We start from the raw sequence: 22986 nt of genomic DNA, 5'->3' as shown, positions 1-22986 counted from the left end.
ATGTCATTGCGTATAATATACCTGATAGTACGAATCTGAAGCTTGCTAAAAATACTCTACTACAAGAATGTGGACTGTCGCAATCTTGGTGTGTAGCAAGAAGATTACGTAAAACACAGACTAAAGCCTCTTGTCCCATTCTATTTCAGTTTGGTAGTATCATAGAAGCCAATCACCTCCTTAAAAGTCAGTCTTTACTGAGGCGCGTTCCAACCTTTAAGAAAGTTAGAATCACCCATGACAAGACTGCCATCCAACGTCGAAACTCCAATGAAGTGCAAAACAATCAACCCAGCCTACATGGTAGCTGCAGTTACAACGTTGGCCATAGCGCTATCCCTAAAACACCATACCCCACCCCTCCCAAAAACGGAGGCACGCCGCATACTGCTACTAGTCCTAAGAACAAGACTAAACACCAGGCAGCTGTAACCATTCACCCTAAACCCAAACACTCAACTACAACAAAATGCCCACCCACCTATGCATCTACAGTTTCAAAGCACTCTTCTTGTGTCTCCAATGAAAAGCCAAAACCCAAGCCTCACATCAATCGCTCTAATAGCTATAACCGCCCAAACACTGTAATGCGAAATAATACTAAATTCTCTCTAAACACCCATAAGTACTCCAGATCTCTCAATACACAACATGCACCTACTCATAGTAGTCGAATGCATTACAACAAGCATAATGAACTGGCAGTACCCCCATATCCTAACGTGAGGTTACGCCCGACAAAAACCACACTTACACATGATGCCAATAAGCCATATAGCTTGAAACATGCAGGTTACAGGAATCAGCACAGCCCACACAACAGGAACACCATCCCCGGCAACAATGTCAGACAATCATGCAATAATTATTTGAAACATACAACTCCCCTAACTACCCGTAATAGGAGTAGAACACCCCACTGCACACAAGACAATCATAATGTTGGCCTGCTTGGGGACCCACCTATCGATTCTAAATACTACCAGAACCAAACCGCCCTTTATAACTCTCTGATCTCCCCTAATTTGGCACACACACCACCTCATCCTTTTTTATCTCTCTCCCCCTCAACAGTATTGCTATGGGGTCTCCAAATGTTGAGGGCGACAATTCCACTATTCTGAGACCACCTTCTACATACTCCGACCTGATGGGGAGTGACACACCTTTCTCACCGTCGATAACTTCTCTAGTCTTAAAAGCTCCTTGACGGAACATGATCACCCCCCGAATACACCGCCCATCCATTTAACTCACCCGATTCTACCCAACACTCGTGAACATACTTCTTTCGCCAAACTAACCTCCGACCACCTTTCTCCCGTTAACTATGCTGGTATTAAACTAAACAAACAAGAACGTAGAGCCAATACTCCCACTTTTTCCTCTTCTCATAGTAAAAGCGACAAACCACAGGGTTTACAGCATACCATTTTACTAGACAAACACTCATCCTTCCTGACACTAATGTTAATCAATGCCCGATCTATACAGAATAAGATGACTCAACTACGCGCCCTATTACTTTTACACAGCCCCTCACTTGTTTTAATAACGGAAAGTTGGTTGTCCTCCGATATCACAGACACGTACCTCCAAATAGACACGTATGAGCTCTTCCGCTGTGATCGAGTCACCAAGAAGGGTGGCGGTTGTCTCATATATGCATCAAAAAACATGAGGGCGGAAATCTTTAGTGATCATACCCTCAGTAAAGTACCAGATTCGATGTGGCTTACTGTACACACCCTTGAATGTAAAATACTAATCGGATGTATATATCGAGCTCCGAATACCCCCAGTCTGACTGACACCATTATAAGTGAGTCATTCGCTAAGGCTGCCTCGCTTGACTTCGCCTGCAAAATTGTCTGTGGTGATTTCAACCTTCCAACCATCAACTGGAAGACACATTCTGGCCCACCGTGCTACGAAGGAATACTAAGGTCCTTAGACATACACGGTTGGCAGCAACATGTTAACCTGCCTACCCGAAATCACAACATTCTTGACTTAATATTCTGTCACAATGTCACACCAGCATCAATGGTGGTTGGCGAGAAGTTCCATAATAGCGATCATAAAATAGTCTTCTGCACCCTTCCGATTCTTGCCAAGCGCAAAAAATTAAAGACATTAAATACATGTTTCCAATATAGAGACTATGCAAACGCCGACTGGAGTAACTTTCGGTTTCTTATGAAGCATTCTGACTGGAACACTTTCTTCACCAGTGATAACCTTTTAGAAACAATGGAAATATTCAATACTACCACCAAATCTGCACTAGACACTACCATCCCTTCTAAAATTGTTTTCAAAACAATTGCTCCCTACATCAACCAAAAGGCTAAGTCTAAGCTACGAAAACTAAGAAAGACGTACTTTACATCAAAAGACTTTAGTGCCCTGCACCAGGTATACTCTGTACTTGAAGGAGTGCAAAGTCATCACAATAAAAACAAACAGACAGAAGAACGTACTGCGCTCACAGCTGCATCTAAAGTCCAAAACTTATGTCGGCTCCTTGCAAAACGGATGAGAAAGAACGAAAATCACAACATTCACTCTTTACTGCACGATGGCGTGACGTACTATGACCAAACCGTCATATGCGAACTGCTAAGTGAATGGTTTTCACAAAACGGGAATACATCTAATGCCCCAGATTTTAACATAAAATGCATAAGCAAAAGCCATATTAGCACCATAAACTTTGAGATTAGGAGTATACATACCGCCATCAAAACCCTTAAGCCGAATGCGAGCTCTGGTGTCGATGATATACCATCAATTCTCTATAAAATGTCGGGGCCGGATATACATACGTTATTGCTCAAAATATACACATTATCATTAGAGGCGGGTACATATCCTGAAGCCTGGAAGGTAACGTATGTTCTTCCCAAACACAAATCAGGACCGAGAAACCTGGTCGGAAACTACAGACCTATAAATATCACTCCAGTTATTTCGCGCATAATGGAAAAAGTGATACAAAGTCAACTATCAGATCACCTACTTAAGGAAGAACTAATAGACCCAACACAACATGGTTTCATTAGAACAAGATCATGTAGTACATGTCTGATAGACTTCTTTAACGAGGTTACTCGCATACGTGACCAGAAAAAGCTAGTGATTATACTTTATTTCGATATAAAGAAAGCCTTTGACAAAGTACCCCATAATCTTCTAATCAACAGACTCCAGTCAGTTGGAATTATAAACCCCCTATTGCAATGGATTAAGTCTTTCCTCACAAACAGATACCAAATAACCAAGCTTAACTCTACAACATCCACACCTCGACCAATAACCAGTGGTGTTGTGCAGGGTAGTGTCTTGGGTCCATTGCTCTTTATAATTTATATCAACAATATATGCAAGTGCTTTACCACAGGTAAGACCTACCTTTACGCTGATGACTTAAAAGTCATCTATAAAACTGACATTGGTGATGTACGAAGTACTATGCAAACGATCCAACATGAACTCAACAAAGTAGACGACTGGTGCAAACGCTGGGGGCTAGAGCTCAACACAGAGAAATGCGGTTGGCTATGTATTGGTAACACGTCACTTAAACTAAAACTAACACTTAACAAAAACCCACTGCTCAGACTGACATCAGTAACTGACCTTGGGGTACATTACTCCGACAGTCTTAACTTCTCTGAACATATTTCAACTAAAGCATCTCAAATGCGGAGATTGCTCGGCTTCATCCTTCGTAATTTCTTTCAAAAGGAAACGAAAATCATCCTGTATAAAACCTGCGTAAGACCCATCGTCGAATACTGCTCGTTCTTATTTTCCAACCTACGCCTATCTGATATACTTAAGGTGGAAGGAATACAGCGAGACTTCACTCGCAAAATACTTAAGAATGACCAACTCACTGACTACAAATCCAGATGCCACATCTTAGGACTAGAACCCCTCTGGAAAAGAAGGCTTAGGTCTAACTTAATTCTTTATTTCAAACTCCTTAAAAACCTTACTTATTCCACATGTAATATAGCTCTCTACCAAGACTCACATGGATACAACCTTCGAGACAAAGTATCCACTGTCAAAATTGAAAAACACATCAAAAACACGTGAAAACTTCTTCCTTATCAAGTACGCATTGATATGGAACAGTCTGCCTTCTGAAGTACGCATGGCAGACAAATTACATACGTTTACAAGACTCATTAATCAACCCCTCACCTGCATAGATCTGGTGCAAACGAACACATCCACGTCCCACACAGACATCATAGGCTCTCTACATATATAGACTGAATCGCCTTATTTCCCTACCTTGTAGTTGTATTAGATACTTTCCCCTCACTAATTCTTTTCAATTGAAGTAGACAGGCAACTCACTGGATCTATCAATACTCGGTCGCTAAACGACGCTTATAAATACCCTAAAACACCAGAAGAAACGCACAATCGACTGACTACTGCCAGTGGTCGTACAACCACAGAACCTGTCACCCATCAACCGGTTAGCATAGAACAAAACAACCTCAGCGCGAATTTAGTGTGAGTTAATTCTTGTCTATTCTTTATCAGTTTTTACTCATCTGTACACTATGTTGCCTTGCCATTAATATTATTTCACCACTCGTTATCTTACCTTATCTGTAACTAATATAAATATCCACTTTTCCGCCTACTATGGTAAACAAATATCCTACACTATACCCTTCCTAATGCCTATACTCTGATTTGTAACCTACACTTCACTATATAGTCAATAAAAACATTGCATCGAAGCCTTACCCACAGTCCATAATTTGTAACTGTCTGAAAAGCTTGTAGCATGGTACTAATAGAAATAGGGTTTTCCAACAGGATGTGAAACACAGAGCATTGTGTGAGGTATGAAATGTATCCAAAAAATAAGCGTAAATGAGCCTAACATCACAAAAGGAGGGAGGGTGGAGTTACTGACCAGCAAGCACTGATGGTGTGGGCGATGATTTCAATCCACCCGTGTTTGTGGGGCAGAACATTTTGTTTGTATCAGGCTCTTTATGGATGAGAACAAGTCAATAGATCTGTGATATTGAGATTGTTCACCTACACTCACCATTACGACTCATGTTTCTAATTTTTGTGCTGGATTAACTATTCTACTAAGACAACCTTTAACATGCTAACTCGGACTTTTACATGAACACTGTGTGGTAGGCATCGGATGAGAAAAGAAAAAAAAACTGACTGTAAAGGATATGGTTGCTATTTTACTTAACACTACTCTCTCTATGCACTCTCTGTTCTTCCTCATTCCAACCTTGACTTCCCTCCTTCATTGGAACCTACTCCACCTTGATAAATATCACAACTCATTGTTCTTTATTACTGCCTTCTCTCTTCTGGAGCCCCTAATCGCAGTTCACTCTTGCAACATGAGCTAGTATCAATTTAATCTAATAATTTATCATACCTCCATCTGTTCCACTAATAAATGTTAAGCATTGATTATCGCTCATATCCAAATGCCTTGATGCTCCTCGGTTTCTCTTCTGTTTTTTCTCCTCAGAATCTTGCTCTGAGGGTGAAGCTATGTAACTTCGGACATCCGGAACAAGCTCGACGAACGCGCTTTCCCAAGGTCATAGCTCGAACCAGGCGCTCCACAAGCCTACTTTATAACAACTATAAACTTAAAAAGCTGCATTACATAAATACTTAGCACTACCGAAACCCTATTACACTTTTTGTCGAGATTGGATCTGGTATATAACGTGGACTCTATGCCCCTTTGGAAACTATTCTTATGAAAACACATTATATGTGAACGAATGAACTGCTATCAACTTTTATAGATTATAATTACTAAACAAGCTTGCTTGGGATGCATACTGTGAACCAGTATATGTTGTAAATTGTAGATCATGCCTGTAAAAATGGCGTGTACCTGCTACTGCAGAAATATATTATTATTATTATTATTATACACTTGTACGTGCTTAAGGACACGAAATGTGAGAAACAAACTGGTATACACATGCACTGATAACATGAGATAAAATAAAAATTTTCGCACAATGAATTTTATGTTGTAATTTTTTAAGCGAACAAAAGGTAATACACAAATGTATGAGCGTATTAGAGAGAGAACATGTTTTTTGACTTTGCAGTACAAGCAAACGAAATAAAAAAATGTCATGCAGTGTCCTACGCGTAGTAGTCATTCAGTTGTTATATCAGCCTTACACTTCTTCAAGAGCGTGTTGTTTTGGGATGGTTGTCAGATACCAGAACAGTATCGTCATGGTTGTTGATTATCGAGTGTGATTTCTATGATAATCAGAAGTATTTGAATTGTAGTATAAACTAGTAATCACAGGGATAGCGCAATTTAATCAGGAAGTATTAGATAAGCACAAACGAATGGTTTGTATTTGGAATTCAAAATCAAAACAGTCATCAATACGAAGTCATTGGTTCATTCAAACATCACATCTCCCACAGCTGAAATTGGAGTGTAAGTGTCTGTAATCGATTTTACGTCTTCTTCTGGAGTTCATCTTGCGTCTGTCTTCACAGTGTATTGAATGTAGACACTGTTTTATCTAGAATGCACTCGTAAGTATTAGAATTAACAACCGAAATCGGAACAGACTCACCTGTGTTCTGGAATTGTATACAATCATCATGTCGGTTGTATAGTGAAACCACTGATATTTAGAACTTGCACCATAGACTTTCCAACACTATCCTCCTCCCCGAAATAATGTTGGGTCCTTACGTCGCAATGTTATAACCAATATGACGTTCCCAATTTGCATTATCTTCTCAAATCTCACTCATCGACTAATGTACGTGAGTATTTGTGGATAAACACTGGTATATAATTTGAGGTATTCCATCCTGTGACTTTGACTTGAATAAAATGTATGATACATATTCTTTTTGTTATTCATATTAGAATACACAGATAGATATGCATTGATATATGTAATTAACACAAGTGATTCAAGTAGGCTTGATTTAACTGCGAAACAATCGAATGGAAAACATTCATTAGCCTCATACTCATTACGATAATCTTGGACTTGATTTGGATTATCTGCCTGTGCAAACTTCACTTCTGGGCAAACTGGTTCTCTGATTGCTTCGGTAAATTTTGCTATCCCATCTGATTCATCATACCACTGACTAGGGATTCTACTCAACAAACATTGTTCGTAAGAATATGCAACATCTGATACAATAACGTCAGAAATGTGACTAGAATTCGACTCATCAAGAACATATTGGTCACATTCATTAGGAATATCACTAGAGATAAATTCATTGTTAAGGTAAATGACATTTATTATGATATCAGAATTTGAGTTTTCTGTAATATTTCCCTCGAATTTATTGAGTTTCATTAGAGGATAATGGATAATAACAAAACTCAGCATCTACCGAAACGGAATCTGGTTTTTGATCATGATTCGACTCATTCAACATTTTATTCTCAGAGTTGTAAGAAATTCCATCAGAAGTATGTGAATTATTACGACAAACCATATCTGGTACAGTAGCATGAGAAATCCGATAAGTTTGTCGACTAAAAAATTTTGTCTCACAATGATTCTGGGTTTCATTCAACTCTGGACTGTTATGTGACGTTATACCACTTCTAGATAAAGATAACTGATCATTAGAAACATCCATCTTGGCATTAGTTTCAGCGAAATGAACCATGGTATTACAAACTGTCTGAATGTGTCCAGTTTCACCACATTTAAAGCATTTAGAATTGCGAAATACACATGAATTACATGGGTGAAACTCGCCGCAGAACAAGCATTTACTACACTCATGTTCATCTTCGTGGACTGTTTCACAGCTCAATGAAGTATTACCTGAATAACTTGGATTACGCGTCGAACTGCGACGACTTGGTAAAGTAGTGGAGTTCCTGATGTTCTGGCGAGTCATTTTATCGGACTTTTCTCCCTTACCTCATTCGGAATTTGTATACTTTACAAGATCAAACAGTAGTTGCTTGAGAGTTGCATAGGGGAGCGAAATCGGTTTGTCTGGAAGTGCCAAAGTCTTTATAAGGCTGTATGCTTCTTTTCCGATGAATGTAGGGAAATGGGCCACAATATTAAAATCGTCATCACCTACCTTGGTTATAGCCCAGATTTCGAACCTCTCCATGTGTAAGATCCATTTTGAAGGTGAATACAATATGCAGTTAAGGATTTCCTTTCCGAAGGTGCCATACCTCAATTCAGTGTCTTTCAATCATCTTGAAGAGAACGCCAATGGTTGTCAAGCGTCAATTACCTGTCTTTGTAAGATCCCTTCGATTACCGAGCCGAATGCACGTACTGAGATACCTACGGGTACTTTTATGTCCTGGTGTGCGAACACAGTTGTTTTTGCTGTAATTTCCTCAACTGTTTATGTTTCTTTTCTCGTGTTGTCGTCCGAATTGATGGGTTTCGCATTTCCACGAAGTCGGTATGTTAAGGGTCGTGTGTGAGACGTGCAACTCGGTTTAAGTCGTCGACAAAAACTTATTGGGACGTTGGCCGCAGGTGGTTGATTGATCGAAGTTGGTTCTAGGCAATCAAGAATGCCCATCTCTGAGCGTTTTAGAGGGTCAATACCTTGAGTATGTCTGGTAGGGTTCAGGAGGCCTTTTCCTATCTGATATATTCCCGAGTGTTTGCAGTAGTGCCATATTTTTGGAGTCATTTGAAAACAAGTTCCAGATGCTTGAGATATTCTTCTTATATATTTGTATATACGAATCCGCTCCACTGAAGTTACACCGTACATAATCCAGAAAAGTTGTTGTGCAGCACCAAAAGGGACACTTGTGGGCTTTTAGTTTGGACTGTGCTTTTGGTACTATCTCTTAGGACGTTAGTTCGTTACTCGAACAGCTATAATCCGCTTAGGCAGTTACGGGACTTCGGAGGTTTTTTCGTGCCTATAGGTAACCCTCGTGCTATTGATAGAAGAAACCAGAGAAGTAGTGAATAGGTCTTTATTTCGATCTTCGCGCAGTCACAATGGAGCGTGGGATTATCTGTTCAGACAAACAAAGGCTCTCAACATTCCATATAAGATAGTAGGGAATATAACGCTTACAAAAGGTAAGGAAGTGAATGAATACTTGAACAATACTGTTTTAGCATATGCTTGGTTGTTTGGGGTCAACTCTTAACCAACCAACCTGAGCTGTTACATTAGCTACCCCCTAGAATCGACTTCCATAGGAACGTCGGTTCGATTAACCTATCTATCGAAAACACCTTCGTTCTATTTCTCATCCCAAGGCGAAATTATCAACTCGCTCACTATTTGACTTACAATCAGTTACGACTAACGCTTTCAATGATAGTCCATGGATGTCTCTTCATTTACTAGCTTGTCATCTTTGTAGCATGTGATCTTTTCTACAACTATCGCTGACGGTTTGCTGCGTACTTACAAGAGAAAGTGTGAGAATGTGGAATAAGAATATCTGAGGAAGTGCCGCGTTTCTCAGGCCGAATGGCATGCGTATAAACTCAAATAAGCCAAAGGGTGTTGTAATAGCTGTCTTGGGGATATCTTCATCCGCCGCTGGGATATTGTGATATGCCCTGACTAAGTCAATTTTAGTGAATATGTTCATACCCTGTAAACCGTTTGTGAAATCTTGGATATGCGGTATTGGGTACCTATCTGGTACGGTTTGACGGTTGAGGGCTCTGTAATCCCCGCACGGTCGCCAGTCACCTTCATTTTTCTTTGGGACCATATGCAAAGGGGATGCCCATTGACTATCAGAGGGACGGATAATACCCAGTTGTAGCATATAATCAAACTCGGCCCTAGCGATTTTGAGCTTATCTGGTGCTAGTCTCCTGGGTTTTGCAAAAACCGGTGCACCTTCGGTTTTGATAGTGTGACTTACTTTTAGTTTGTCTTTAGAAAGCTGTGGGTTTGGTTTAGTTAAGTTTGGAAATTCCGCGAGTATATCTTGGAATTTCGCTGTTGTTACTGGAGGAGTTTGAATCAAGTTAAGAGAGCTGATGTGACTTTCTTTGCCTTTTGTGTAATACGAAGTTTCTTTTAGTGTTAATCGCGGTTTCTTGGTGTCAACTAGAAATTCGTATCTCTCTAGAAAGTCCATCCCTAGTATTGCCAGATCTAAGTCGGCTACCGTGAAAACCCAAGGGAATTGCCTCCTGAACCCCAAATCTAAGGTTAAGTTTTTCTGCCCAAATGTCGCAATTTTAGTTTTATTTGCAGCTTGAAGTGTAATTGATGATGTTTTTCGACTAATCTCAGTTTTATTTTGAGGGATGATGCTAAGAGCAGCGCCAGTATCCACCAAGAAATTCAAGCCAGAGTTTCTGTCTCTAACATAAAACAAGCGACTGTTTTGGCGCCCCTCCTCAGTCGTCGCGACCTGGGGAGGGGTTACTCGTTTCCCGCTATCTTTAGAATTATGTTTAGGCCAGGCGCATGGTTGCATGCACTTGGTTGAGTTGACACCAAACTTCCAGTGGTACCAACAAAACTGCCCAGGTTGTCTGGACATTTGTGACCTGTTTTGTGACTTGGATCGTGGTCGTTGTGGTGACCTGCTCCTGTTTCTATGACCCATTTGCATTCTGGTGACAGCCTCAGTGAGACTCTTAACACTCGCAATGAGTCCTTCTATGACGGGGTCTTTTGCTGATTCTACTTTTTGTGTGTGATTTATTGTGCCTGGTCCAGTTGGAGGACCTCTCTCCATTATTCTATCGGCTATACGCGCTAAATGAGATAATGAGGTTTCAGGATCTTGTGCATCCAAACAGTGTTGGACGTAGCATGGGAGAGCTTGTATCCATCCTTGTTTTAGGACTGCCTCACCCACTGTGTTATCACCCATTAACACTTGGAGGTGACGCAAAAACTGTGACGGCGACCGATCACCTAGTGTTTCACCTTGAAAAAGTCTTTGGATTCTTTGACTATCTGATAATGATAAACGGTTCATTATCTCTCGTCTTAAGATGGTGTATGGTTGTGGTGATGGTGGATCTAAAATCAAGTCACGGACTTCTTTGGCGACTGAAGGAGGAAGGATAGAACACAAGTCTCTATAGCGAATCCCTTCAGATTTGATATTGTGTCTCGTGAAATAATGCTCTAGTTGAGCAAACCACAACTCAGGATCACTACGATCAAATTCTGGAAGTCGGGATTTCGTAGTCATAACAGTGTCTATCTCCACTGGTGACAAATCCTCCAGATTATGGGTTTCTATTGGGTCTGACATGAGGTATGTGACAAATATAGCAATAAAGTTAGCACGAAAAATGGTTACTATAACACGAATAACTTAAGATAATACGGAATAAACTAGTTATATACTCAACTTAGTTTACGGATAATCAGGTCTACCTTTACGATTAAGTAAAAAAAAATTAATAACAGAAGTGAGGTTAAATTTGTGTTCAAAAAGGGCTCACCACTTTCGTGCCTTAAGGTAACCCTCGTGCTATTGATAGAAGAAACCAGAGAAGTAGTGAATAGGTCTTTATTTCGATCTTCGCGCAGTCACAATGGAGCGTGGGATTATCTGTTCAGACAAACAAAGGCTCTCAACATTCCATATAAGATAGTAGGGAATATAACGCTTACAAAAGGTAAGGAAGTGAATGAATACTTGAACAATACTGTTTTAGCATATGCTTGGTTGTTTGGGGTCAACTCTTAACCAACCAACCTGAGCTGTTACAGGTTCATACCCAGTTGTGAACAATTAATGCAACTTTCGAAAGATTCACTTAAAGGAAAACCAAAAGAATTCAAGCTAACTTCTGAGGTTGTTGAGTCTCTTAAATAGCTAACAGATAAACTGACTCAAGCATCTACATTAATGTATCCGAACTTCTTTTCCCCACTTGCTTTGATGGTGGATGCTTCGAACAGGCAGTAGGCGACACCCTCAACCAACTGGTTAGAAACACTCGGAAACCAATCGCTTTCTTCCCGAAGAGACTCACTCCAGCAGCGGCAAGCTATTCTACCTTCGGATGAAAAGTTCTTGCAGTCTACCTAATAGTTAAGCTTTTCCTACACATGTTGGAGGGCAGGGACTCCATAGTTTTCACGGATCACAAACCATTGACCAATGCACTAAACGTGATGGCCGACAAATACTCACGTCGAGAAGTTCGACACCTTGACTATGTATCACAGTTCACAAGTGTTTTCCGATAAGTCAAAGGTCAGTAAAGCAGGTGACAGATGCATTATCTCGACTAGAAATGAACGTGATACAACAGTCTGCAGTAACTTTTGGGACGTTGAGAGACAAACAGGAAGAGGATCCAGGATTACAAAACCTACTCACAGCAAAGAACTTCAGTCTCAAAGTAAAGCAGTCACCATCACTTATTAAAAGTATTCTGATTAACTGCGACACGACCAAGGCGATGCCGCGATTTTCCGTCCCCAAAATTATGCGAAGAATAATATTTAATAACTGCAGTTCCTTGTCTCGTTCTGGTGCACAAGCTTCGATTAAACTAGTCAATACCAGATATATATGGCCAAATCTACAAAACGGTGTACACAGATGGATTAGAGAGTGTTTGGCGTGTAAACGGTCAAAAGTTAATCGTCACACAAATTCACCCATCGGCGTTTTCTCACAACCAGATGCACGTTTCGTTCATTTGTAAATAGAATGGTTTTAATTATCTGTTTACCTGTATAGGTCGGTTCACGGTATTACCTATAGCCATACCGATAACGGACATCACAGCCAAAACAATGGCCAAGGTTTTCATACAGAACTGGGCGATCATTTTCGGTACACCTGTAACAATAACCACGGATAGATGAGCACGTTTTGAATCTGAACTATTTAACGACTTAGCTAAACTTCTAGATCCCAGTGGAATACGTTGCACTGCATATCACCGTCACGCTAATGGGATGGTAGAACGCTTCCACCGTCAAATAATGACTGTCCTAATGGCACACTCAAGCCCCTGTAAGTGGACAGAATTCCTACCATTAGTTATGTTAGGAATACGAATGGCTTTCAAAACTGACGCACAGTGTTCAGCATTGAAACTATTTTTCGTGACGCCTCTCAGACTACTGGACGAGTTGATTAACCCTCATACTGACAATAAAAAACTTGATTTAGAAAGTTAAGTAGACCAACTACGGAACCATATGTTTAAGCTCAGACCAATTAATACTCGTGAACAATCGTGGGCGATATATATACATATATATACCTAAGTATCTAAGCAATTGCACAGACACGTGGATAAGGTGTGACAAAATAAAAGCACTGCTTAGCTCTACCTTTGAAGGTCCTTTCAAAGTTATTTAAAGGAAATCTAAATGTTTCGTGATAGAAAAACAAGGAAACATCGACTCCCGTTGGTTGTAACACACAGATAATTAATAATTTATCCACAACCAATTAACATAAATGTATATAGATTTTAAACACTCACTCACACTCGTTTCTATGTGTGCTTGTCCTCTGCACGCCTGCAGATTTTATCAATCTTTAACAATAAACTGTCTCCATAACTGGTTTTCGAACTTCTGAATAATCTCGAGTAAATCCATAATTCTACTAGAATATCGAGCCTGCGATAAATACTCAGTTAACGAGTTACTATTTATTGAAGTCAGATAAAGAGGAATTAGCCTCTACACACTATTATTTCTCCCACCCTTCTGACCCATTTTTATTCTGATTATGGATCTTAAGATTTTCACTCAACATATAAGCTGATTCAAGTTACCATTCCATACGAGTCACATCATCAAAAATAATTTTACTTTATATTGTTTGACAATCCTAAGTTCACTTGCTTAAATTTTGAACGATGCATTTTGCCCTAAATCTGGTCATTTTTCAGATCAATAATTTGGATATGCAATTGAGAAAAACTGGGGGATGGAAGCAATGTGAATACCTTCCCGTCAAAATGCAGTCTTTAGGCGCTAATGCAAGGAAACAGCACCTCCGTAAGCCAATTGACATCGAAGAAGCTTCAGATTGGTTGTCTTCATCCGAAAAGAAACTTCAGAGTAAATTATCAGGTGCTTGTAAAGACAAAAATGACTTTTAGCTGCCAACCAGTATTCATTCTAATTATTTCAGCTGCTAGATGTCTGTACGTTGTTTCTAGTGCTTTCACAAAGTGTCAACATGTTTGGTAGATGACTAGATGAAGGAGTTTATAAACTCCTGTGAGATGAAAACAGTAATAATTTATTTTCAAATAACAGTATGTTACATGAGGTATGCCAGTTTACAGGCAAGATGAAATTGTTACAGAAGATACAGTCTTCACTGCGGTGGGTTGCTCAGTGAATTGCGTATCACAATACGGCTTTGATAAAGTCGTGAGATGCCAACACATCATCAGCATGGGACATGTGGGCAGAGTTAGAATCAGAAATTACTCGTTCATCAACTGCTCCTTAACTTCCTTTAAGCGTATGATGTTTTAGCACACTATTCTGTTGACCAAAGTTGTGCAAATGGTATTCGCTACCTTCAGGACCGAACGTGTTTCCCGATGCGACCCACGAGACCTTTCACTGTTCTCACTATTCAGCAATGATTTTCCAGCAAACCTCAGTTTCTCATTTCTTATTTTGAACCGTAGAAAATCTTGAGATGAGAGGTCGATTCAGAAGGAGTGAGAGGTACAGTTTATCATTTGATATCAAGAAACAACAACCGGTGTTATTTCGGTTCACAGAAGCGCAAAAGCGTTACTACGTTCTCAGCCTTTACCGCTTCTCCACAACTGCGAGAGAACTTGATCTGGGTCTGTTGCCGACAGAAAGCTTGGACAATAGTGACGACTACCAGGGAAATGCAGATAAACCCCACAACGCTTTTCAGTTTGTCTCGAGGCGACCAGGCTCCTTAGCCTTCTTTGGAAATGTCCGTAACCTACATCCACTCACACCTTGAAGCCTACGACATTACTACACCCTCTATCCACCACCAAGTAATAGGAACCTCTTGAAACAAGTACAGAGATGTGCTACAAAACGAGCCGTACTATTAAGAGACCAACCCTTTAAATGTTTGTATCATTTAAATAAGACGTTCTACTCGAACCTCGCCATCGCACTTCACTCTGCAATCCACGACCAAGTGAATATCACAGAGACAATATCCAGGTTGGGCCACATTCTTCATCAGATGTCGGCACTATCTGGAATAGTTTCTCAGAGGATGCTATCACGCCCTGATAGTGAATCACCCTGTAGAGAGGCCTAGAAACCAAGTACTCGTCCACAGACTACCGAGACTATGGTCACCACTACAGTAAGATTACGCGCTCGAAATCGACTTGGTTCCTTTGATAGCTCGTAAACCAGAAGGCTGCAATTAGTCCAGATAAAGTGTATTTATTGGCGATCTCGTGGTATCGAAAGAATATCGAGACATGCCAACGAGTACAAGCAATAAGGGCAGAGTGTAAGAAAGTTCGAGCGAACAAGGCGGACGACCGAACGAAAAATGATTTTGATACAGTTAAACAACAACGAGTACAGTTAAACAATCACCGGTACAATTGGTTATAATAATAATTGTTTCCATTATACCAATCGCGTTCTCGTCGAGAAAGGCAGGTCACTACAGATTCATCAAGATTGATGAAATCTTGAGTGCCCGCTAGATGAGCTACCAAGCAATATCGTTGGTACAGGGCTGCTCCACTCCTATTCCTCTTTATGTCTCTGCGAAACAAAAACATGCTGCCAGCTCCTGGTTCACAAGTGGAAATGTCAGTTCTAATTTGCTTTAGTGCTTAATCCTTTGACCATATGAGTTGTCCGGTTGCATATAGATTCCAGTTGGTAACCCGCGTCTATCGACTAGAAAATCTCTGAGAGTTGGAGAGGCCATTTCGGAGGAGAAGGCTATCTTAATTAGGTGAGGTTTAGGATCTCCGTCATTTATAGTTAATCGTACCGTTTATTGGATCAATATACTCTTAATCTTCAAGGATCGCCTGGGGAATTTCAAAGCTCGAATAATAATAATAAATCAACCAGTATGTTCACATCCCTTCCTGATTTCATCAATTGACTGGCCAGCAGAATACCCTTCATGTCATCACTAACAATGGACGCTGCACGAAGGAGTCTTGGATGATTTCGGAGCTCGGTAGCACTGGTTCGTGTTAGCCGTGTAACAGTTAGTGGCTCGGTTTCAGGAATATTTTGTTAAATATCAGGAACGGCCGCCGCTATTTCAAGTTTCTGCAAATTATTTATTGGCGTATAGTATGTGGATAACTTCTCACTTCAGACTTCTTTGCTTTGTGTTTTTTGGAGTCAATAACTATACCCATGGAGCGTCAGTCAAATAAATATTTAGGCGCCATTGAGGGTCCAAATGGCAATGTGTTTGAGGGCTCTCTTCATCGTCGTACATATTTTCTCTCACTCTAACTGCTACATACAGCGGGGTTTGGAAGATCCATATGCTGAAACACCTAAATGTGAACCTATACGTATAAAGGCTTGTCAGGATCTACCATATAACATCACTATATTTCCAAATGATATGGGACATGCTACTCAAGACGATGCCGCCCAGGAAATAGGTCAATATACACCATTAGTTCGAACTACTTGCAGTTCCTCCTTAAAGTTGTTTTTATGCTCCTTATTTTTCCCTGTCTGCACTGGAATGAAAAAACCATTACCTCCTTGTCGATCTTTGTGTGAACAAAACCGTAAGGACTGTGAACCACTTATGCGGGGTTTTCATTTTGAGGTGGTTCTTATTCGTTTCTTATTTATCCCTAGTGGCCAAAAATAATGAATTGTGATCGTTTCCCAGAAGATTCGTTGTGTATAGCTGAAAATAAGACAGAAAAACGGCCTTCTAAGGAACCTTCGTTCGTGTGCCCTGTTCATATGAAAGTGGGTTGTACAGGATTCCTTAATATGTACTAACGTCTTAGGTTCCTCCGAGTTTCGAATTCCGCGTAAGAATGGGCAGGAATCAAATAATTCAGGACTGTGGAATTCCTTGCGGTGATTTCCTCTTCGGAGATTCTTCTTCCAGGAAGTTTTCTCGCTTATGGATCGGTCTCTGGAGTTTCTTGTGTGCAGCATCGACGTCATTTACAGTTCTCACCTTCCTCATTGATATGCCTCGTTTTCAGTACCCCGAGAGACCGATAATATTCTTGTCAGCTTGTTACCTAATGGTGGCTCTCACATACGTTGCAGGCTTTATTTTAAATGACAGTGTAAGTCAAGAATTCTATTGTTTAGTTTGTGCACTAAGCATGTTTTTTGTGATCGATAATTTAGTGGCTAGAGGAATATATTTACTCAAATCATTATAAAAGCTCAGTGCATTCTTAATAAATGTCAGAGCAGTCAAATCCATTTAATGAGGCTTTTCCAGGCTAGCCAATTTAGTCTTCCAACATTTGTTTCGTGACTTTTCCTTGTTGTCTATGAACATCATTCCCATACTTATGATCTATTTAAATCATAAAGGCGTTATGTCCATTAGTAGTATTACTCCATGGGTCAGTCCATTGCAACGTAGAACCTAGTACGTATGTATATGAGTTCGAGTTGCCATACCTCATCATCACAGATGAAATTGCCGAGCCAAATCCCAGAATCGTGGGGGTAGTAAAAGTATTAGTGGTAATAGAAGAGATTAAGCATCGGAGATACAGTTGGAGAAAATATAAGTTGGTGGAATTAAAAAAGTCATAGGAAATTCAGAACCTCAGAATTTGGGGGAAGATGAAGAACAGATCCACCTTCGCCATTGCAAACGATTTTGAGCCATGCCATTCAAAGTTTCAAACTACTAATTACGATAATCACGCCGACTTCAACTAAGTAATCTACACTTATCAACATGACTAGGTTCTGTTCGTAATGATTTCATGAACTGGTGCAGTGTTTTGTTTTGGCCACCATTATTTTTGACAGCCTTCTACACCAGAAATCATCACCTGTCGAGGTAGGCGGTGATTGAACACAAGTAACATTCCTAAATCTCGTCAGTTGATGAAGATTTACTACCTCATCCATCGATTGGTCGTTCTTACCTAGTACCCTATTCTTGACCCAGAAAAATGCTTACTCGGTGGTCCTAAAATACACGTACAATGGTTCGAAGATACCTTTGGTCGAATACTAGTTACCTATGAATATCCTCTATTCTTAATGTCTTTGGATATGGAGGATCCAACTAGGGGAGTTGGAAAACCCTGATTCCAAACCAATGGTGCACATGGACTCCAGGATCCTGAGAGAACAAATAGCGTATGAACCAATGGCTTTTCACCGGCTACCACGTGACTGCATCTCCTTACGTTGCTCCACTGACTTGTGGATCAGACCTTTAGGTCAAAGGCTTCGGGCGTGACCTAAGGAAACCACCTGTTTCGGTTTTGACTACCGGTCGATACCACAGCCCACACACGAATCAAGTGACTTTTGTGGCACATATGTGTTCGGTGCCCCTTTGTACCAATATTTATGTTTCAAGTAAATAAATAAAAATGTTTCACACTTATAAATTTGGACGGAGTTAGCTTCTACCCCGTTAGCCCGCACTTCGGTTTGCAGACGAAGATCTCGCTCACGCCATAAGTGACGCGGGTGGACAAAAGCCAGTTGAGCCTTCTAAATCCGTGCCGAAATTTCGTCATACAATCAGAATTAATTAAACTCCATGAAGTTGTAGAGTATTACTCAACCATGTTGGAGAGTGAATACGTCCTAGTTTGGATTCTCCCGGTTATTTTGACTGATCTATTCAGACCATATTATCTACGTCTAGTCCTTCACACAATTGTGGACATCAACATTACTCTATTTTCTAACTGTCGCGCTAATTTACTTTCACTTTGTAATATGGGTATTTTGAAGAACACACTTTCGGTAGGTTCTGTTTATACCTGGCCAAGTCCCAGTATATTACGTCGAAACGCATGTTAATCACATCCTCACTTGATATAGTCGAAATATATTTTTGGGTTGCCTTTCGAAATAAAATGAGTGCAATTTTCGGCACGGCCTTGAAATTAACCAAGAACAGCTAATCAGAATCTAGCATTCGTATATGAGCTCTAAAATGTGGAAAAGTGATAAAATTACAGAGTATTAGGGATTTTAACACCACTGACGAACTTAGTAGCGCTGGATACCGAAGAAACTCACAATAATGTAACCAGCTAGATCCTAACTTTTATTTATCTAAACATAAATATTGGTACAAAGGGGCACCGAACACATATGTGCCACAAAAGTCACTTGATTCGTGTGTGGGCTGTGGTATCGACCGGTAGTCAAAACCGAAACAGGTGGTTTCCTTAGGTCACGCCCGAAGCCTTTGACCTAAAGGTCTGATCCACAAGTCAGTGGAGCAACGTAAGGAGATGCAGTCACGTGGTAGCCGGTGAAAAGCCATTGGTTCATACGCTATTTGTTCTCTCAGGATCCTGGAGTCCATGTGCACCATTGGTTTGGAATCAGGGTTTTCCAACTCCCCTAGGTGGACTTTCCGTGTCCACCAACCCGGTTAAAGAGCCGGACATTCGCTTTTCATCCTCTCAATTTCGTAAACAACAGTAATGCCACGAGAAGACAGTGAGTAGGACTTCCCTGTCAGAGGCTATATACGCGTGGCCACATGAGAGCATTTCGTGCGGAAGAGCGGACTCTTCCCTCTCGGCCGTACCAGGGTAAATCCAACTTCTAATCCCAACATACTAACCTTAAAAGTTCATTTCACTAGAAAACTATCATTTAATTCTTTCGAAGTACGAAATTGAGTGAAAATTGTGAGTTTCAGCTACAAGCTATCCACAGTCGGTCAGCAACAACGTGGAACTTCGTAATTACGTACATTGGTTCAAGTTGCCATACCACATTAGCACAGAGATGCAGTTGTCGATTCAAATCCCATAGTGATAGAAGTAGTAAGAGTATAAGCATTATGTGAAAGATTAAGGTTTGAAGATGCTATTCAAGGAGTATAATCTAGTGAAATAAATTTGGAAAAGGAAAAAAGATAGAGACATGAAGAATTCAGATTAGATTTTGGCAGAACACGAAGAGTGGATGCACCTTCGCCAATGCAAACGATTTTGGGCCGTGCCATTCAAAGTCTCTAACCATCGATTGCTATTATCTCGCGAATCCCAACCAGGTAGTCTACACCTGCCAGCGTGACTCAGTCAAATGGTCAGTGACTTCATGGATTTGTGCCACGTTTTGGTCTGGCCGCCCCTAGCTTTCTTCCAACCTACTCCTACACCATAAAACATTGCACGTCGGGTTAGTCGGTGGTTGGACATACGTAACACGTGTCCCAGCCATCTCAACTGATGAAGTTTCACTACTTCATCAATCGATTTGCCATCCTTACCTAGTACCCGTTTCCTAACAACTGAATTACTTACCCGGTGGTCCCAGGATATACGAGCAATGCTTCGAAGACCCCTATGATCGAATACTAGTAGCCTACGAATATCCTCTACTCTTACCGGCCATGTTTCACTGCCATAAAGTAGGACGGAACGAACTGCTGCACAGTAAACCCGTCCCTTGGTTGCTAGACGGATATCTCGCCTACTCCATAAATAACGCAAGTTGGTGAAAGCTAGACGAGCCTTCTGTATCCGTGCTCAGATTTTGTCACACATCAAACCACAAAGGCTGATGAGACTCCCAAGAAAAGTGAAGCGGTCAACACGCTCAACTACTTCACTCCCTATCATTAGTTCAGGTGTTGATGCAACCCAATCCTGAAGTAACATTTTGCATTTTGAGGGGGGAAATCGCACACCGAACATGCCCGCATAGTTGCTTACAGTGGTCAGAAGACTCTGCATTTTGTCAGTGTTCATCAAATAGAACTATATCATCGGCATATTCTAAGTCAACAAGTGAATCTCCAGGTAAAAGTTCAACTCCTGGAAATTGTTATCTCTAAAAGCACGTCAACGACAAAGTTAAACAAGAATGGAGAGAGTGGACAGCCCTGACGAACACCACTTGAGGTAATCAATTCCCATGACCGTTCGCCATAGGCTCTAATTCGACCAGTTGTGTTCGAGTAGAGAGCCTCTATGAGGTTAATGTACTTTTTTGGTACTCCTTTCAGTGACAAACACTGCCATAGAACCTTACGATCAACAGAGCCAAATGTCGCCCTAAGGTCGAGAAATACTACTATTGTGGGACGTCTGAAAGTGTGTTTATGTTCTAGAACCTGACGTAGTGTGAATATCTGGTCTATACAACCACGTCCAGGTCGGAAACCAGCCTGGTTTTCTCTAGTCTGTTCTTTATGAGCTTTAGTTAGGCGTCGAAGTATTACTGAAGTTGATATTTTAGACACTATATTAGTCAAACTGATTCCTCTATGGTTGTCACAAGAGGACTTTTGTCCTTTCTAGCACAATCAGTTATTGAGACCAGTCACATGGGATTACGTCCAGTTCTCAGATTCTACCTACGACCTCAGTCAATCTCGCTGCTAGTACAGGACCGTCATCCTTAAAAATCTCGGGGTAAACCTGTCAGGGCCTGCTGCTCTCCCACGCCTCATATTTTCAATAGCTTGTTTAACCTCGTAGACTTACATTGACTTACCATTCAGGTCGACTGGGGATCGTGGGAAACCGAAGTGTGGCTGAAGGCCAGTTGAACTGATCCCTAAAATGATCTGCCCATCGATCCAATCTACTGGATTGAGAATGAATGATTTGGCCATCTTTTTCCAAGATAGTTTCGTTGACAGTCGGGTTTCTAATACCGGTTTCTTTAACAAGTCTGAACAGTTGTTTGCTGTTGCCTATTGCCGCTGCCTTTTCCATCTCTCTTGCTTTCGCTACCCACCACTGTTCGCGATCATTGCGTAGGCTTCTTGTTCGCCAGCGCCTAAGCTGACTTCGCTCTTCGTCATGTTCAGAGCCAGATGGGATGAGTTTTCGAGCATCTATCAGTGTAGTAAATACTGTTGAGATCCAGTGTCTTCCTAACTTTATGGTTTACCGTACTAACAGATATCACTGCTGTTTCCACAGCTTTTCGGCTGTCATTCCACGCTGCCTCGGGGTGGGCACAACTTACATCGCTGCCTAACTGTTTTTCTAGTTGTTCCTGAAATATATTCTTAGCTTGCCTATCATTAAGTAGAACCCTAAGAGGTTTCCCTGCTGTGTCTTTCCTGCGTCCAGTCAGACGCAGACAAATACGTGCTCGCACTAGAGCATGATCTGAATTTAAACATGTGCTCCAGAATGAGCGACAGGTTCCTAACGAGATAAGTGGAGGAAAAGGAGGGAAACCAGAATTCTCAACAGTTTTTCGAAAAACATTAACTAAAGTAGAGTTGCAATCATGATGAAGCCATGCTATACCAATCAAAATTAAGCTACCCGATGAACGAATTCAAAAAGCTGTTGTGGATAGCTTGAAAGACCAACACTAACCCAACTTCCTTTTCAGGTCCCTCAAGAAATACCCTTCCACGGTGTGGGTAGCCGAGAAGTAATACTAGTCCTCATACCCGTAACAACACACGAGACCAAGTTGGTCACATTCAAATCCTTAATACACCTCATAATAACTCTCTTATATCCACGACTAGCCCATCTCACGTCCTTTTATCACCTCGCACCGCTAGAACAAACGATTCAAGTACACTCAGCGTTATTCCTGGTCTCTTGAAACCACGCTCTAAACTACATGTGGGAGCTTTTAACGTCCGAACACTGTGCCAAATTGGACAACAGGCTTCCTTATCTAGGACTAAAAGAACAGATAATGGCGATCGTCTGTTGCAGCTATGCTCAGATGAACCGCCTGTTTCTTGCATATACTAACTCTAATCACAAGGACAAATATCTTTTGACATGGCGATCCCCGAATTCGTCCCAACGTTTGATCTTGCTTGATCACATCGCTATCAGCCACCGATGGAAGGGCTCGGGAGAA

At 40.9% G+C, this 22986-nt stretch overlaps 2 protein-coding genes across 2 annotated transcripts; one reads left to right on the top strand and one right to left on the bottom strand.

Annotated features, from left to right (window-relative positions):
* Positions 1-9385: 9385 nt before the first annotated feature.
* Smp_173950 (hypothetical protein) lies at positions 9386-11269 on the bottom strand (the record flags this gene model as incomplete). Its single annotated transcript, XM_018798659.1, has 1 exon — positions 9386-11269. One exon carries the CDS (start codon positions 11267-11269, stop codon positions 9386-9388), a length of 1884 nt encoding a protein of 627 aa, XP_018653579.1.
* Positions 11270-16397: 5128 nt separating this feature from the next.
* On the top strand, positions 16398-17357 carry Smp_173940 (putative frizzled; the record flags this gene model as incomplete). The annotated part of the gene is made up of 3 exons (XM_018798658.1): positions 16398-16777; positions 16810-16926; positions 16968-17357. The coding sequence occupies exons 1-3, from the start codon at positions 16400-16402 to the stop codon at positions 17355-17357; spliced, it is 885 nt and encodes a 294-aa protein (XP_018653578.1). The 5' UTR covers positions 16398-16399.
* Between the last annotated feature and the right edge of the window lie 5629 nt (positions 17358-22986).

This window comes from Schistosoma mansoni, chromosome 7, assembly GCF_000237925.1.
Source record: "Schistosoma mansoni strain Puerto Rico chromosome 7, complete genome".
NCBI classification, from domain to species: Eukaryota; Metazoa; Platyhelminthes; class Trematoda; order Strigeidida; family Schistosomatidae; genus Schistosoma; species Schistosoma mansoni.
The sequence above is the reverse complement of the archived record's forward strand: the minus strand, read 5'-3'. Positions and strand labels throughout refer to the sequence as shown.